The sequence below is a fragment of the Gastrolobium bilobum genome, unplaced genomic scaffold, assembly GCF_033153095.1.
Source record: "Gastrolobium bilobum isolate Gb01-03AN ecotype WA unplaced genomic scaffold, APGP_CSIRO_Gbil_v1 utg776, whole genome shotgun sequence".
NCBI lineage: Eukaryota > Viridiplantae > Streptophyta > Magnoliopsida > Fabales > Fabaceae > Gastrolobium > Gastrolobium bilobum.
In genome coordinates, this window is record NW_026899202.1 from 263706 (window position 1) to 284154 (window position 20449).

General features: G+C 36.5%; 1 protein-coding gene across 1 annotated transcript; it reads right to left on the bottom strand.

Moving 5' to 3' along the window:
• Positions 1-16964: 16964 nt before the first annotated feature.
• LOC133288229 (uncharacterized) lies at positions 16965-18485 on the bottom strand. Its single transcript, XM_061485947.1, has 2 exons — positions 18176-18485; positions 16965-17293 (listed from the first exon to the last, which is right to left on the bottom strand). Exons 1-2 carry the CDS (start codon positions 18483-18485, stop codon positions 16965-16967), a joined length of 639 nt encoding a protein of 212 aa, XP_061341931.1.
• Between the last annotated feature and the right edge of the window lie 1964 nt (positions 18486-20449).

The window sequence follows — 20449 nt, forward strand, 5'->3', positions numbered from 1 at the left end:
TAATAATTTTAATGATTTATTAAATATTATTAATTAGTCATGTAGTATCGGGTTATGTCATTCCATCCCTTTACTGTTACACATTATTTCACCCGTCATATCCGAAATAAATGTTAACCTAAGCCTATTTTATCTCCTATGTCTAAAGTGGTATCAACATCCTTGTAATTTATCCGGGTACTTATAGCTCATTTTTCAAATCAAATCTATATATCTCAATTCGCTCTAACTACTAGGGAAAAATATAAGAATAACTCCACTAATTCATTGAGAGATCAAGTACATAATGAACATAAATGGAAAGTGATATGAACACTAATTCATTGGTTGATTTATAAACCGAGCTAAAGGCATATTGTTATGAGATGAATCAGAACTTAGGATAAGAGAAATGATAGCTTAATTTGTAAATCAAGCATAGGGTAAGTTGGTTTAAGAATAATAATATATTAGGTTTCTAAATTAATAGGGGTGGTGTATGATGATCTATGGAGTGCTTGAATCAGCATAGAGATGAAGAGGGTTGACCCACAACATAAGTGATTAAGAAATATTTTAAAATGTGTGATGTGAAAAGTACGATTCTGCATGGATATGGAGGTGTGGGGTAACAAATCTTCAATAATGGAAAAAATGATAATGTGTTATAACAATGAGAAAACATTTTGTGATGTAATAATGAGTAAATAATGAGAAGTACAAAAAGCCCAATGGTCCAGTTTAAAAAAATATAAAATAAGCACACAAAAATTATTTATAAAATGATTTTCAAGATATAATTTGGCATAAATAAAGAAAATATCAAAATCTTTTCTTGATGTTACACAGCAAGAGAACAGGACTCCACTACGTTGATAGTCTTTCTGCCAAGGAGTGGCCAACTAACCTAACATGGCTGCATTTAATAGGCAATAATTTCCTCTAATATCTTCAAGGCAGCTCCACTTTATTGGAAATTCATTGCTTCTCACATTGGTGACTACAGTACTTAATAGTATTCCTTTTCTTCCATCTTTATCTTAACGAGGTCCACCAAAATTGTTATTTGTTACCCCCAATAGGGTTCTAATAAATGTTTTCCATAAGATTGAATAGTAGTTTCAACTCAATATTTTATCCAAAGCCAGTCTCAGATTTCTCATCAAAATATAACAAGTTCAAACAAATTAAAATTTATTAATATATTTAAATGAATTCATCACATAAATAACTTTCTAAAAATAGATAAAATTCAAATAATCATTAAGATGCAAATATTAAATATTATATTTTGATGATATTATTTGAAGGTCACATGATCATTTAAAATAGTCATAACAAAGTTACAAAACATGATATTTATGGGAATAATGCTGTTGCACTGATCTCCATGTTCACATAAAGCACCCACCCCACGTCTAGAAATGTTGGATTTTGATGCAGAATCTCGTTCATGCTCAAGATGCTACTAGTATCTGAAGATAGAAGATTTGCAATCCCTGCAAGCGTATCATTCGGCTGAACTGTGTATGTAACAATAATATGAGAGTCGCTTTCTGGCTCTGCACACCCACACACAAGATGTATTGGTAATTCTTCATCCGGGAATATTGCACCATTAATAGGCAAGGCTTGTCCACTATAAATGTTCTCTGAGATATTAAAAAAAGTGTCATTTGGCTTCACTTTATAGGATGTGTCATAGAAATATCCACTAACGTAGCTGGTGTATTTTTTGCAAGAACAAGGTACGGTTATGAGGTAATCTTGTTTGTTGTCACGTGTTATGGGCTTGATTTGTGTGGAATTAACGGAGTAAAAAGAAGCAATTTCTTCTATCTTATCATTGTGATCTATGTGGTATAGTAAGGCATTGCATGATTTGATCTGCGCAGAACAATTAAAAGGGTATATAACTGAAACAGTTGGTTCAATGGAAGCAAGAAAAGCAAAAACTATAATAAACAATGTTGCTAATAGAGGAAAAAGTGGAGGAAGATAATTAAAGGAAGCCATTGCGTCCTTTCTGAAGAATAGGTACGACAAATGCAAAGATAAAGCTAATTAGGCATTGAATTTAATTTATAGTCAATTATCTCTTTATGGACTTGACTATGTGACAAAATGAACTTAGGATTTCACGGTGGTTTATTATAAAAATGCTGCTGCTCGATCGATCATTGCAATTTGTTGTAACCTACGACATAAAAGTTATCGTTAAATTATAAAACACAAGTTTAATTAAGTGCAACCATTGAAGACAGTGGGTGATTTTATATCACTAAAAGGCTTAAACCAGAAGAGAGTAGATGATCAGAATTATCACTGTGCAATTATAAATATTTAAAAACAGACTTACTTGTAGTCAGTATAAAGAATCAGAACAGATGAATGTATGCAGTAGAGGAATTAAATCTGAGCCCACAGAACGTGTCTCCTTAAGACAATTTGCTCCCTCACTGATGTCCAAGGTTGATGGACACTTGTCTCCCAGGATAGAATGGATTTCGTTTGAAGAATGGTGGCACTACCAATCAACAGCCCAAACGAACACAACTGAATGCCAGAGGAAATCACACCGGAGTACGAAAAAGGAATATGCAAAACCAGAAGGAGAAAAATTCCGGCAGAGTTTCGGTGCAGAAAAAATTGGATCCATTTTCTGAAGGTGTCAATGTCTATTTATAGACAACGTAAGGTCACGTTTCAAAAGGCACTTATTCGACGACGAAACAACACATCCGTTGGACACGAAAAGACACTCATTCAAGGATGAAACAACATGTCCGTTAAGGTGAAACAACACGTCCGTTAGGATGAAAAGATACATCTGTTTGTCGACGAAAAGACACACCTTTTCACTACCAAACTTCTTATTCATAACCAATAGATTGTCTACACAATTTATATATATAAATTCTAACAATCCCCCACATGGATAAGAAGTCAAATCATCCTGACAAAAAAAATGCATAAGAGTATAAATGCAAAGTGTAATTTCCTCAACGAGAAACAACTGCATCGAGATAGGTGGAGTTACCTTTGAACCTTCTCTAGTGAAAACCTATTGGATATACTCGGTCAATCGGTGGTCTAAGTCGACTTGAACCGTCAACCTTTAGTGTATACCTAGACAATAGGAGTCACACAATTGCTTCTCTAGCATCGTTGGTCCTTTCTTGCGCCCATTTTGGCCATGGGACACCCGCCTGGTTCTGCGAGTGTTTTTAGAGAATCGGCCTTTGAAAAATTCTTATAGAAGCGGCCCTCACTTCACACTCACATAGGTGATTTCTTGTGATGTACCTCACTATACATCATCTGGACACAACAGATTAAGAAATCATTAAAAGCCTAAGTTCTTATCCTCATAAATACACTGTCTTGTCTAAGGAATGAGTATGAGCTTAAAAACTCCACAGTGTTTAAACAGTCGACCATCACTTAGTTGTCTCTTTGAACCTAGTTCATGGGATCTCCACTCTTCTAGGTAGAGTTACCGCAATGCTCAACAATTGATAGGCCTTAAACCCATTCCTTTCGACAAATTTTCAACCAACTCTCTAGGAATCCCTTTGGTTAACAGATCCGTTATGTTCTCTTTAGATTTAATATAGTCAATTGTAATGATTCCATTCGAGAGTAGTTGTCTAACGGTATCATGTCTACGACGTATGTGTCTAGACTTACCGTTATACATGACGTTCTTGGCCCTTCCAATAGCTGCTTGGCTATCACAATGTATGCATACAGATGGTACCGATTTTGGCCAATTGGAAACATCCTCAATAAAATTCCGAAGTCATTCGGCTTCTTAACCGGCCTTATCTAAAGCAATAATTTCTGCTTCCATGGTTGACCTTGCAATGCAAGTCTGTTTGGACGATTTCCAAGACACAACACCTCCACCAAGGGTGTACACATATCCACTTGTGAATCTAGTGTCGTTAGAGCCGGTGATCCAATTTGCATCACAATATCCTTCTATAACTGCTGGGTATTTCTCGTAATGCAAAGCATAATTTTGAGTATACTTCAAGTATCCCAAAACTCTTACCATAGCTTTCCAATGATTTTCATTTGGATTACTGGTAAAGCGACTTAACAAACTTACTGCATACGCAATATCAGGTCTGGTGCAGTTCATAACATACACTTCCCAACACTTGAGCATATAGCTTTTGTGTTGTAGCTTTACCAGTGTTCTTTAATAAACTAAGATTAGAATCTACAGAGTTCCTCACAGGAGTTATATTCAAACGTTTGAATTTCTCAAGAACCTTAGCTATATAGTGAGCCTGTGATAAGGCCAACCCTGCAGATGTACTATGGATTTTAATACATAGGATAACGTCTGTTATCCTCATATCTTTCATATCAAACTTACTTTTAAGTAATTCTTTAGTAGCTTTAATCATTTGATTATTACTACCCATGATCAACATGTCGTCTACATAAAGACAGACAATGACAAATCCTTTTTCAGTATTTCGAACATAGACACATTTGTCACATTCATTAATTCGAAAACCATTTGATAACATGACTTTGTCAAAATTTTCATGCCATTGTTTTGGAGCTTACTTTAACCTGTAAAGGAATTTTATTAAGCGACAAACTTTCTGTTCTTGTCCTGGAACAACGAAACCTTCAGGTTGTTCTAAATATATCTCTTCTTCCAGGTCGCCGTTTAAGAAGGCAGTTTTAACATCCATTTGATGTACTTCTAATCCATTCAATGAAGCTACCGCGATCAACATCCTAATGGATGTGATCCTTGTAACTGGTGAATAAGTATCGAAATAATCGAGACCTTCACGTTTCTTGTAGCCTTTTACCATAAGCCTAGCTTTATATTTATCAATAGTGCCATTCTCTTTCATTTTCCTTTTGAACACGCACTTACTTCCTAAAGGCTTATTGCCAGGAGGAAGATTTACCAATTTCCAAGTGTAGTTGGACAAGATAGACTCTATCTCACTATTGATAGACTCTTCCCAGAATGGTCCTTTCGTGGACGTTATAGCTTCTTTATACGCCCGAGGCTCATTTTCTAATAAATATGTCATAAAATCAGGTTCAAAGGATGTGACGGTCCTTTGCCTCTTGCTACGTCTAGGTTCATCTTCTACATCCTCTACAGTATCAGTTGTAGCATCTCGAGGTATGACAACCTGATCATCATTATTACCCCTTGATTCATGTATTTTCTTATACAGAAATACGTCTTCAAAGAAAGTAACTTCCCTTGACTCAATAACCGTATTAACGTGTATATCTAAAACATCAGATTTACAAACTAGAAACCGATAAGCACTACTATTAAGTGCATAACCGATGAATACACAATCCACGATTTTAGGTCCGATTTTCAACCTTTTAGGTTTAGGAACCACAACCTTAGCCAAGCAACCCCACACTCTAAAGTATTTCAGGGATGGCTTCTTTCCTTTCCATATGTCATATGGTATGTTCTTTGTCAAACACCCCCACATTTCAAGATAATTCAAGGTAGGCTCCATACCTTTCCATATTTCATAGGGGATGTTCTTAATTTTCTTGTGGGGTACTTTGTTAATTATATATAATTTGTCATTAAATGACTTTCCCCCACAAACCAGACATCAACAAGATCATATCATTTAATGTCTGGGTCTTTTTCTCAGCAATCCCATTGGATTATTAAGCATAAGGAGCAATCATTTGTTGTATAATATCACACTCCAAACTGAACTCCTCAAAGGGTCATTATAATCTTCCCCTCGATCGCTCCTTAATGCCTTTAACTTTTTCACTGAACATTAACATATATCAAATAATAAATCCAATTTAACCATAAAATAATATACAATTATCATGTCATTTACGATATTCAAAGTCATCCATTGACCTTGATCATGCCATCATGATAGCTCTTTCGAGTTCACATAGTATTGAATATTTCACTGGATATAAAACTCTCATATCCATTGTTACCACATATTTCATATAATTTCATGCAATACACAATTAATTTTTACATTTAATCCACACCTCAATAAATGCAATTAGTCACAAAGTATTCATATACATAAACCGTAAGTTAATGGCCTCTGCCCTCTGATGCGATCAAATTCACTAAGCACAATATATACCATCAAATAACATCAAATTCCACCGCAATTATGATAATAAATGCATTCGAGGCTGCCTTCACATTAACAGGTAATAAAATGGAAGTTTTGAATACAAATCATGATGCACCATTGCATCGATACATGGAAATCGGTTACTCAAATCATGATGCACTATTGCATCGGTTCATAAAAGAAATATCTCAGTCACGGTTACAATAGTTAATTTGTAACCACAAGACATTAATTGGTTCAAATGCCATTAAAGACTAAAAATGCATTCAAAAAGCACCCAGTAAAAATATAACCACCATCGTCATTGGAATTTCTTTCTTGATTCACATAACCAAGAACAATGCATTCAATTGCATGTCTACACATTACATGCATTACAAAATATATTATTCCATATATATATAAAAAAAAACAGATTCATGTATCCAATTTTTTTTTGTATATTTCAATCGATGCATTGGCATTTCTTAACATACATATATTAGAAGATGACAACAACAGTGATACATATGTCTAAATATATGTAGAAGACGACAATCATATATATATATATATATTTGGAGAGAACCAAGATCAACATGCTGGGATACGTAAACTAGGAATTCAATGTATTTCGAAAACCAAAGCATTCTATTATATATTTATATATATTATAAAAAATTAAAATCCTGCATACTGTGATTAACCGTTTCAACTTTCCCCTTTGAACCGATGCACCAAAATGTATGGACCTCATGGTTCAAAACAAATTTTTTTTTTTTAACGGTTACAATGGCCATAACCGTCAATCATAAAACTAAAAGCAATTGAACCTATCATTTAAGATTCTTCAGAATTAATCTGTTCATTTATTCAAAGAGGCCATATCCAAAGGCACCAATAAAAGCCTACGACTTTTATATGCAATGTTCATTTACAAAAAAAAAAAAAAAGATACAAAGGTCCAAAGCCATACAAGACTGTATGTGCTATATATCACTATGGAAAACACACGTTTCTAAAAACGATCATCCACAAGAAGTATCATACCACCCTTTCATTGTCATTTGCCAAACGGTGCAATGGTGGCCAGGAATTGATCAAAAAAATATACAAAGAAATATATCAAGTAGCGTTCAAAACCAGGAATTGATCAAAAATCCAATATGAAGGCACGACCCTCGAGAAGTTACTTTTCAAAATCAATATGAAAAATCCACTTTACAGTAATCTCTCAAAAATAAATTTTAAGAGTATAGTGTTCAAATTTTGAATGCTATTCTGGATATGAAAAACGATACTCAATGATAACCATTTTTTCTTAAATGAAAAACAAAAAGTAATTCATGATACAAGTTGCATATAAACTTTCTATGCGCACCGAGTTTGACATTTTTCGTATGACAAATGCAATGACAAATGTATCAGGGGTTATTGAAAAAACTAATTCGTGAAAGCCTTCTTTCAAAAAAATTAAAGATTTCATAACAACAGAAATCATGATTAATCACACAGATTAATCTTTTAATTACACAGTAATTATAAACAGTATATTAAAGTAGAAATATAAAATATACTGATCACAGGTTCAAAACACCAAATTGTCTTAAGATTGTTATTGAAGACAGTGGGTGATTTTATATCACTAAGAGGCTTGAACCCATGTATAAACCAGAAGAGAGTAGATGATCAAAATTATTACTGTGCAATTATAAATATCTAAAATCAAACTTACTTGTAGTCAATATAAAGAATCAGAACAGATGAATGTATGCAGTAGAGGAATTAAATCCGAGCCCACAGTACGTGTCTCCTTAAGACAATTTGCCCCCTCACTAATGCCCAAGGTTGATGGACACTTGTCTCCCAGGATAGAACGGATTTCGTCTGAAGAATGGTGGCACTACCAATCAACAGCCCAAACGAACACAATTGAATGCCAGAGGAAATCACACCGGAGTACGAAAAAGGAATATGCAAAATCGGAAGGAGAAAAATTCCGGCAGAGTTTCGGTGCAGAAAAAATTGGATCCATTTTCTGAAGGTGTCAATGTCTATTTATAGACAATGTAAGGTCACGTTTCAAAAGGCACCTATTCAACTACGAAACAACACATCCGTTGGACACGAAAAGACACATTCGTTCAACACGAAAAGACACCCATTCAAAGATGAAACAACACGTCCGTTAAGATGAAACAACACATTCTTTAGGATGAAAAGATACATCTGTTTGTCGACGAAAAGGCACACATTTTCACTACCAAACTTCTTATTCATGTTGGGCTTCCTCCTTCAATGCTAAGCCCAAGCCCATTTGAGGGGTTTCCTAAAAACCCTAACCCTATTTTCCACCTCCTCTATATATACTCATTAGTTGAGGGTGGAGGCTAGGTCAGATTTTGAGAGAACAGAATTTGAGAGAAAAATTATTTGATTGTTTGAGTAAAGCTTTATGCTTTGCATTTGAGAGATCTCTAGAGAGAGTTTGAGTGAAACATCTCTAGGGTAGTTTGATTATCACCATTGTTGGAGAGGTTGAGTTAACCACCACATTGATGTATTTGATTATTTGTAACCATTATTTTCATAGTGGATTTCTGATCTGGACTAGGTCCCGTGGGTTTTTACTTCTTAATTGGAGAAGGTTTTCCCACGTTAAATCTGATTGTGTTCTTCTTCTCTCTCTCTCCTGTTTTTCGTTTTGATTTTCCGCTGCGCTGCCTGACCTGGTGAAGTTCAGGCCAAGGTATTGCCAAGATCCGAGATCAGGATCTTGTTGATTGACTTCCGCACTAAGGCTGCTTAGCCGAGCTAGAGGGAACCAAGTTTTCCCAACAGTGGTATCAGAGCCCGAGTTCGACGGGTTCTGAAGGAGACGAGATGGAGACCAGTGGCATAACTCATGATGGAGATATGTTCAAGTTGACCGCAGACAACTTCACTTATTGGAGACCGATGGTGGAAGATCATCTCTACTGCAAAGATCTGCATGTGCCCATTATCCTTGATGAGAGACCGACAGGAAAAACTGATAAGGAGTGGGAGATCCTGAGTCGGAAGGCGGTAGCCACGATCAAGAAATATATTGATAAAAGCCTCTTTGAGCACGTGTCCGAATTCACGAACGCGTATGAGTTGTGGACGAAGCTAGAGTCTATGATTCAGAAGAAGACTCCCAGGAACAAAGCACACTTGGTTCGCCGACTTGTTAAGCTTGAATACAAGGACGACATGAGCATGATTGAACACCTAAACACCTACAAAGGTATTGTGAATCAGCTGTCAAAGGCTGATATGAAAATTGATGAAGAATTACAGGCATTGCTGCTGTTGAGCTCGCTGCCAGAAAGCTGAGATACTCTAGTGGTGACCCTGAATAACTCGACTCCAGATGGAAAATTGAAGATGGATGTCGTGACAGACAGCCTCCTGGGCGAAGAATCCAGGAGAAGAGAACGAGGTACTTCGAGTACGTCTGAGGCCAACGTTGCTGAGAACAAAGGGAAATCCGACTCCCGCGGTAGAAGCAAAAGCCGAGGTAGAGGTCGTGACAGACGAGACAAGTCCAGAGGTCGGTCAAAGCCGAAATATGAGTTGAAGTGCTTTTACTGTGGAAAGACAGGCCATAAGAAGCCAGACTGCTGGACCCTACAGAATGATGAGAAGAACGGCTCTGTGAAGCCGGATCAGATTATTCCCAAGAAGAGGGAAGACAAGAGCACCATTGCGGTGGCTGCAAACCCTGATGCTGAGATATTCCTCCTTGGTGAGGATAATTATTTGAATGTTGCTTATGATGACTGCACCTGAATTGTTGACTCCGGTGCCTCCTTCCACGTTTCTTCACACAAAGGTTTTTTCTCCTCTTATCGAGGTGGTGATTTTGGAGTCGTGAAGATGGGAAATCAGGTGACCAGCAAGACTGTTGGTGTCAGTGATGTAACTTTGACCACAGATGTCGGATGCCGACTTGTGTTGAAAGATGCAAGGCATGTTCCTGACATGCGTTTGAACCTAATCTCGGTAGGCAAACTTGATGATGTCGGGTTAGTGAACTACTTCGGTAGTGTGAGATGGAAGCTGGCCAAGGGAAACTTGGTAGTGGCCCGAGGTAAGAAGGAAGGCTCCTTGTACGTGATGCAAGGAAAAATCAATGGCGGAAAAGCCAATTCTGTTCGAGATGAACCTAGCTTGGAGCTATGGCACAAGTGTCTCGGCCACATGAGCGAGAAAGGGCTACAGATCCTGAACAAGAAAGGATTATTGACCGGGTTGAAAGGCCAAGCGTTGGAGAGTTGCACGCACTGCCTAGCTGGAAAGCAGCACCGGATTTCTTTTGTGAGACCGGATCAACCTACACGACGAAGGAATATTCTTGACCTCGTCCATACTGATGTTTGCTCCATGTCGGAAAGATACCTTGAAGGAGCTCAGTACTTTGTTTCTTTTATTGATGACCATTCCCGCAAAGTGAGGGTATATTTGTTGAAATCTAAAGATCAAGTACTCCAATCCTTTAAAGAATTCCATGCGATGGTTGAAAGGGAGACTGGCAAGAAATTGAAGGTGGTCTGATCTGATAATGGTGGTGAGTATTGCGGCCCATTTGATGCATACTGCAGAGCGGCCGGGATTCGACTTGAGAAGACGCCCCCCAAGACTCCACAGTTGAATGGACTTGCTGAGAGGATGAACAGAACTATTGAAGAGAAGGTCCGAAGCATGTTATCCAATGCCGGATTGCCGAAATCATTCTGGGGAGAAGCCGTCAAAACAGCTGTTGACTTGATCAACCTCTCACCATCACGGCCACTTGAAGGAGAAATTCCAGAAGAAGTCTGGACAGGTCGGAAAGCGGCCTATAATCAATTGAAGGTGTTTGGATGCCGAGCTTTCGTGCATATCCCTAAAGATGAAAGGGCTAAACTTGATGCGAAGACAAAAGAATGCATCTATCTTGGTTCGTCGACATGTGAGTTCGGGTTCCGACTTTGGGATCCAATCAATAAGAAGATCGTGAGAAGCCGAGATGTGATCTTTCATGAGCATGAGAACATTTATGACATCTCGAAGCCCAAAGTCCGGGTTACTGTCAGACGTGAAGAACCCATCCCTCCTGTCCGAGCTGAAGCATGGGGAGAAAATCAAGAAAATGATGATCAGCAACAAGCTGAAGATGACCAAGACATTGAGGTCCGAGTTGATTATGAGATCCGGGATGAGAATGATGAACCGAGTTCTCAAGCTGAAGAACAGCCGAGATATCCAACTCGAGAAAGAAGACCCTCTACAAGATACCCATCTGATGAATACACCGTTATAGCTGAAGACGGTGAGCCTCAGAGTTATGATGAAGATGTAACGAGCTCAGAGAAAGAAGAATGGGAAAAGGCAATGCAAGACGAGATGAAGTCTCTGCACGAGAATCAAACTTATGAGCTGACTGAGTTGCCTAAAGGAAGACGAGTTTTGAAAAATAAATGGGTCTACAAGATTAAGAATGAAGAGAACGGGCAAAAACCGAGATACAAAGCCCGGATTGTAGTAAAAGGCTGCAATCAGAAGAAAGGAGTTGATTTTGAGGAGATTTTTTCTCCTGTGGTGAAAATGACCTCGATCCGAACCGTGTTAGCCATGGCGGCTTCGATGGACCTCGAGGTAGAACAAATGGACGTGAAGACGGCATTTCTTCACGGTGATTTAGAAGAAGAGATATATATGGAGCAACCAGAAGGGTTCCAAGCTCCAGACCAAGAAGACATGGTATGTCGGTTGAAGAAGAGTCTTTATGACTTGAAGCAAGCACCTCGGCAGTGGTACAAGAAGTTTGAATCATTCATGACTGATCATAAGTTTGAAAAGACTGCAGCCGACCACTGCGTATTTGTGAAGAGGTATGAGGCAGGAGATTTTCTAATTTTGTTGTTATATGTTGACGACATGCTTATTGTAGGGAAAGACAAATCGAGGATAGCCGCCCTGAAAAAGACGTTGAGCTCGTCCTTCGCAATGAAGGACCTCGGCCCTGCAAAGCAGATTCTCGGAATAAAGATTATCCGAGATAGACAGAAGAAGCTACTGTGGCTGAGTCAAGAGAAATATATTGAGAAGATTTTGAAGAGATTCAGCATGGACAAAGCCAAAACAGTGAACACCCCCCTAGCCGGACACATAAAGCTGAACCAAAAGCAATGTCCGAGATCTGATGAAGACAAAGATGAGATGATGAAGGTCCCTTACCAATCCGTCGTCGGAAGCTTGATGTATGCAATGGTTTGCACTAGACCCGACTTGGCGTATGCTGTAGGAATGGTAAGCCGGTATTTGTCAAACCCCGGCAAAGAGCACTGGGAAGCAGTGAAGTGGATCTTCAAGTACCTCCGAGGTACGACCGACTTATGTCTCCGATTTGGAGAAGGCAAAGCCGAGTTGCAAGGCTACTCGGATTCTGATTTAGGGGGAGACGCCAACTCGAAGAAGTCGACTACAGGATATTTGATGAGATTTGCCGGAGGAGCTGTCTCTTGACAATCAAGACTTTAGAAATGTGTTGCACTATCGACAACTGAGGCTGAGTACATTGCCGCTACTGAGGCAAGCAAAGAGATGCTGTGGATGAAGAAGTTCCTCATGGAACTCGGCCATGACCAAGACAAGTACGAGCTGGGTTGTGACAATCAAAGCGCAATCCATCTTGCGAAGAATTCAACCTATCACTCCCGCACCAAGCATATTGATGTGAGGTATCACTGGATCCGGGATGTGGTGGAAGGTGGAGAGCTCGAACTCGTCAAGGTGCACACTGACCAAAATTGGTCCGACATGATGATGAAGCCGGTTCCAGCAAGAAAATTTGAAGACTGCTGTGAAGGAGCCGGGTTGATGCTGAAGCCGACACATTGAAGTCGGAGGGGAGATTTGTTGGGCTTCCTCCTTCAATGCTAAGCCCAAGCCCATTTGAGGGGTTTCCTAAAAACCCTAACCCTATTTTCCACCTCCTCTATATATACTCATTAGTTGAGGGTGGAGGCTAGGTCAGATTTTGGGAGAACAAAATTTGAGAGAAAAATTATTTGATTGTTTGAGTAAAGCTTTATGCTTTGCATTTGAAAGATCTCTAGAGAGAGTTTGAGTGAAACATCTCTAGGGTAGTTTGATTATCACCATTGTTGGAGAGGTTGAGTTAACCACCACATTGGTGTATTTGATTATTTGTAACCATTATTTTCATAGTGGATTTCTGATCTGGACTAGGTCCCGTGGGTTTTTACTTCTTCATTGGAGAAGATTTTCCCACGTTAAATCTGGTTGTGTTCTTCTTCTCTCTCTTCTGTTTTTCGTTTTGATTTTTCGCTGCGCTGCTTGACCTGGTGAAGTTCAGGCCGAGGTATTGCCGAGATCCGAGATCAGGATCTGGTTGATTGACTTTCGCACTAAGGCTGCTTAGCCGAGCTAGAGGGAACCGAGTTTTTCCATCAATTCATAACCAATAGATTGTCTACACAATTTATATATATAAATTCTAACATGAACTTCATTTCTTTATTGAAAAATTCCTATGATATAAGATTTATATTAAAAAAAAAAAGAGCAACCATGTTATGTTGTGCAGGGACACATCATTTCTTTGACAATAAAAATTGTAATACATGTGTTGAAGGAAATTTCACTGCAAGAATCTCGCGATCCGGCAGTCAAATCCTCCGGCAAAGAAAGAAAAATCTATCGAAAATTGAATTTTCTAATGGCGTTTCTATTTCTAGTTGTTTGCTTGTTAGAAGTTTAGTGACGTGCAAATTAGACATAACATCCAAATAGTCAAAATAATTTCAAACTTTGATCCTTGTAAGGAAATCAGCTCTCTAATTTATGTTTATTTTTTTCTTAAACAAATTCATCTATTTCCCAAGTATTCTAATTTGTTAAATAATAATCCTAAAAGCTAAACCTATTAGGTGAACGGACGTTCAGATATCATGTTAAGTATCATTTTAATCCAGAAGTTTAAGTTATTGAGTGAGACTATATTTTTATAATTTTATATTTCTCTAACACACCTCCTCACACGAGAACCAATTAGACTTGAAGGATGAATAATATATATGTCTTGTATATCAGTACTAAGAAAACTCTATAATATTTAATTATTTTTATTAATAGAATGAGAGCGATGAAAATCGAACTCATAACTATTTAGTTACATCCGCTTTGATATCATATTAAATAGTCATCTCACCTAAAAAGTTAAGTTATTAAGTAGAGGTACATCAATAATTTTATATTATATATCTCTAACATAATTCAACTCTCTAATTTATGGTAATCGTGAATTGATAGTTTGGTCTTTAATGTGACTCACCTACACTCGACAAAATGATTTTATTATTAAATTATTATTATTATTATTATTATTATTGTACAATCCACCTTCTATCATCATTGTTATGTGTTTTTTATCACAATATTGATGTGTTTATGTATTGTCATCCTTCATATTCAAAGAACTCTTGCATATATTAGAAATATAATTTAAAAATTACTCCTGCCTTGACATAATCATTTTGCTTCCCTCATGGTCATATTTGGCTCGGTCGAATTAGTCGATAACCAATTAACTAATAGATATTTTTTTTTATAAAAAAACAAAAAAAAAAACTTACTGTTATCAGGGACGGCCACAACATATGCGGGGCTTTTAAAAGGGTATATAATTTTATATCACGTAATGTATAGAAATTTAATGTGATCCTCAAGTTATTAGACCCGTATCCTATAATAAAGTAATAAACTAATCTTTTGGGATGGGCTTAATCACTTGGAGCGATCGCTATTTGTCCAAAGCTTTAGTAATTAGGTTGGCAGCAACAGCACAATCACTCTCTGATCCAAAGCTTAGAAATATACATTTGTCCCCAGGCAATACTCATGTTCTACCATAACGACACAACAGCACACCAAATTACGGGCAAATACATATATTCAAGTGCCTGAGGAGACCCGGAACGCCCCTCCACAACCTGTTCGTGTTGTTTTCTAATTCAAAAGAACATGTTATTTTTGTTTTCTAATTAAAAATAAAGTAGACATGATAATTCAAATTCATTTAATTAGATGAATGATGTGTTTTGATGAAACATTCAACTAATTATAGGATAAAACTTAAAACAGATGACAAACAAAGGAGATGAATCATACAATGTGGACCGTTCTAAATTTGAAGTTTGAAATGAAATGAAACGAAAAAGAAAGTGGACAAATTATTGTCTCCTCATCGCCCCGAAGTAGATATTGTATCATTATAATAACGATGGGACTTGCATAACAGGTGGGACCCCAACAATGGATAGTTGTGACTTTTTGTGGAAGTAAAAACCAAAGGTGGAAACTGGAAAGTTCTCAATAAAGAAAGTGACGAAAAGAAAAGGAATATGGTGAAATATGTGGGCAATAAATAGGGAAAATGACCAGCAACTCTTATAAATAGTATTTACAGGAATTGTCACATTTTACTTAAATTTTGTCAAAATATCATATCACATTTTCATTGTGTCAACAACTGAGAATGGACTGGACACGTGACAATGTCTGTATGAGCAGCCATTTTTGTTGGGCTAACCAGCGAGAATATCTGTACTTTTATCATGTGTTAGCACCATGCTATTCTCGCTGGATTGTTGAGCGAAAATGGCTGCCATGTGCAGACGTTGCCACGTGTCCAATCTATTCTCGCTTGTTGGTATAACGAGGATGTGACGTGACATTTTGACAAAATTTGATTGAAATGTAGCATACAAGTAAATACTATTCATAAGTGTGGCATACTTGTCAATGTCCCCAATAAATAAAGAGAAATAATTATCTCACGTTGCATGAAATAATTATCTCATGCAAACAAAATAGTAGAATCCACTAATTTTTTTTTTTAATAATAAACTCCAGTATCTTATCTCTGTTACTTGAAATAATAAATAAATTCCATAAATAAACTATGAGAAAAATATTTATTTTTTTAAATGATACAACTTATATTTTTTCACTCTCACAGAGAGATGGAACTCACACCTTTATTTTTTTATCAACTCTCTCTCTCCTCCTTTATCTATCTCATTTTTTCTCTTAAAATGATACAACTTTACATCCTTTAAAATGAGATATATTTTTCTCATAAACTATAGGGACGGGGAGGGTTGTGAACAGGAGTCTAAAATTTCATTATTGAGGAACATTCACCGTACCGCCCCGTGACAAACAAAATAAAGTGACTCTTAAAGGCTATTTTGACTTAGGATAATGAGAGGCCTTTTTAACTGGTACCTTAGGTGCACATTGAGTCATTTACTGATCTACATTGTCGTTTGTGATGGATTTGTTCTCTTTATCGATAGTGGATGAGAGGAGAGTCATAGACATGTCTATGAATAGCCAAAACCCATTTGAGTGTTATTTTGAAAATTGTAGGAAGTAAGACATTTTCCCACCAAGACAACAATCAAGACAAAGCCTATAGCACAATGGTATAGGACCCTATGCTTTCATTGTTTCCCATATGGGTTCTTTTTGCAGTGCCGTATGGAAAGGTATACCCAAATGTTTATCTTATTTACAGCCTGTACTCTCCATACCTAACAAAGGGAAAAAATAGAAAACAGAGCAAAAGTATTACAAGAACCTCATTCATTCCCAAGTACTCAGCATGCAAAGGACTCCCTTTTTTATGTAATCTAAAGCACATTTTTGAGAGTACAAAGTTATTTTTGACTCTACCGTTTGAATATATTATAACTTTAACATAACACACTGAGGACTCACCCCAACCCAAGAAAAGGGAGGATGGTATGAGGGGAGTGAAAAAGCCTAGTGTTGGTGCCACTTTCTTTATTCTACGGTCTTCCTCTTTGTCAGCGTTCTCATCAAACCCTTTCTCACCTTCACTCTTTCTACCTTGCTACCAACTTGGCACACACCACCCTTGGTGGACCTCTTCCAATGGATGAGATGGAACAGCTTCCCTATACGCTTTCGCCACCTAAACATTTTATTTGATTTGCATTGCTCTATCACGCTCTTGGCATTTTTGTTTAGGTTCTGGCACTGAGGGTTGCAGGACATCTTCTTGCTGTTCTCTAGAGTGACCTTTTTAGAGACTGTGTTCTTTTCCCACGAGGCCACCCCATTTTCTTCAAACTTGATTGAGATGAATGAGTCTGAAAAGTTAAAGCCAATCCAGAACGTCATTATAATTTGTAGATACCAAGAAACACATGCATACATACAAACATAAAAAGGAACATGTAATTCTTGACTAGCTTTTGAAAAGAATAATTGAAGTTAATAGAGGAGGCTATGTTGTGCCTCGTTTTGGTTTAAACTTTGAATTATGCAGTTCACCGACAACAAAACTGTTAATGTTGGATATATAGATTAAGAAATAAAACCAGTCAAAGTAATAATAGATTTGCACTAAATTAATGTAATACACACACCAACTTCTGTATGTATCTGACGGATTTTACTGATTAGAAGTGGGTGCAAAATCAAATTTAGTTGGCACAATTTTCTCGAAACTGTATATATAAGAAACTTACATATATACCTTCAATAATTGCATCATTTATGTTCGAAACATGAATGACGTTTTGCCCAATTAGTTTTATAGCCTAACTCCCCACCAAATATATAATCTTACAATATATATTTTCAGAGTCATAATGCTCTTGTCGTTTGCATCTGACTCTCATACGCCACGCCAAGAAGAAAAGAATGATAGACATAAAAACCTTCACCTGTCTTGACACAATTAGCACCTACCCTTTTGACCTTAATTTCGTCATCATCAGAATCTAAGCTTGTGCTCATGCATTAATACTTTTCCTCCAATAATGAAAGCAATCCATGAACACCAATCACCACATGAACAATAAACAAAAAAAAAAAAAAAAAAACCCACCAATGCTTACACTTCTAAGCCCACCCAAGATAAATCATTCCTTTTTACCATTTTATCTTTATAGATATAAATTATAAAAACACAGAGGAAGAATGATAAGAATAAAATATGACAATAGCAAGCAATGTGTAAAATAAGCTCTTTCCTTCTGGACTGGGAGAGGAGGCATCATAATCATAGCTCTCAGACTTCAATTGCTGGGATTCTGGGCGACTGAAAAGAGAACCAAAAGCAAAGATCTTGTGAATAGAAGCTGATGGACTTCTGTGTATGGAACTTTGAAGCCTTTTTGAAGCTATGGAGGCAAAGGAACGGCGATGGTGATGGCCTTGTTTTGCAGCCACTATGAGAAGCCTCTCATTCAAGCACAAGGGGCACACACCAACATCTACTTGTTTTGGGTGAAAAGAGCACCGTGATTTTTCCTCCATGTGTCCATTTCCATTCATGTTTTGGTTGACCATGAAGAGAGGACTGAAGAAGAATGCAAGAAAAGTGAAATGACAATGTGTTATGTTATGAACTAAATAAAATAAAAATGTGTGAGGCATTATGTACATATATACGGTGGGAAACCAAATGAAAATCATAAGCATGGCCCCACCAGATATGTATGACTATGAACAATAGTGTTGATGTTGGCCTGCAGGGTACTCAGTTACCTAATGTAGTGGACTACTGCTATATACAGCGGATGAAGAGATAACAACTAAGATAAATGCAATCAAATTGCCCCACCTTACTTCATCAGCTTTTTTAGATTATTGCTTTTATAGGTAGTATTTACACACCTAGTCTAATTAACCCTATTTAAAGTACAAAGTGACCTTTATGAACCAAAACAAAAAGTACACAGTGACCTTTAATGTACTAAAATGTAAGGATGTACAACTTCAGTTGTGTAAATGAACTTACTGTAGACAAGTCTGGCCCTTCTTCTACAATATATCCGAAAAATTACTCTTAACTTTTACAATTTTAATATTTAATTCCAACTGAAATCTCTTAAAATTTAAACCGACATATGCTTGTTTCGAATTTGAAATTTCAAAAGTGAATTGGATTGTCAATTGTTCTTACTAAGTTATATAAGAAATTAGAACACCAAAAAATTTATACTTGTTAAAAATATGATTCATGATTTTTTTGAAGACTTCTTGTTTCTGTGATGCTTCTGCAATGGAAAGATTAGGATTTTCCTCTGCAATTCACATAACAACAGTCGATAGGACGAGTTGTGGAATGATGGCTTTTTCAACTCACTGTGAATGCAGATGAGACCTAACCAAACTTATTAACCCTAGTCCTCTTCCCATTGTGGGCCTATAGGTTAAGCTTACATTGTTATCCACACTAATCAGTTTACAAATATTTAAGCTCAAATCAAAAGGATCACTAATTAACTATGTTTTATACTGCACCCCTGTATGGATCATGACTTAGTCCATTTTTTATTAAAACAAGAAAAACTACAATTGATTAAGCCCACAGTTATTATAAAAATTTCTAACAAGTTACGCTTGAAGTATTAGGCTGTTCGGTTTCTATTATTTTATTTTTTTTATATAAATAAGAATTGAACACATTACCTAATATAATATAATATCTCAATTATTTTATTCGATTTCTATTATTGAATACTGTTATATATATAAAATGTTACATGACACTTTTTGTGTTATGTCATGAACACATAAATATTGTGGGTATCATTGCATAGAAAAAGAGAAAAAAAAAATGGAATGGATCTCATACTTTTTGAGTGTGTAAAAAAAAGTTGTCATGTAATCTGACACTTCTATCTCTCTCTCTTTCACGCGTGCGCGCGCGCGCGCACACATATATATAAGTTTTAATATTTCTAAAGTAAATGTAGATAAGTTATCTACATTTGCTTCCAAAACTCTCAAAATAACATTGTTTTGGGTTGAAAAATTAAAAAATTATAATGAAAAAGACTATTATAACTCTGAAATAAATTATAATTGCAAAAATACCTTGATTTTCATCTCAAAATGACGTCATTTTGAGTTTAATGTAAATAAATTATCTACATTGACTGTAGAAAAAGTGAACCCATATATATAATGGGGAAGGATCCGTTTACAAATTTTTGCAAATTACACTATGTACTCCCGGGAGAACATAGTGTAACCTAGTGTTCTCCCAGAAATACATAGAGTAACCTAGTGTTCTCCCGGGAGTACACAGTGTAGTTTGTAAGAGTTTATAAATATAACCCTCCCCATATATAATATCGGAAAAGTGTTTCATTTTAAATGACATAAAGTTATGTTATTTTAAGAGAGAGATAGACATAAAATAATATTTTTTTATTTAAAATTTAAATTAAAAAAATACCCACTTTCACCCCATGATTTCCATTCATTGTGTCTATCTATTTTCTAAAATG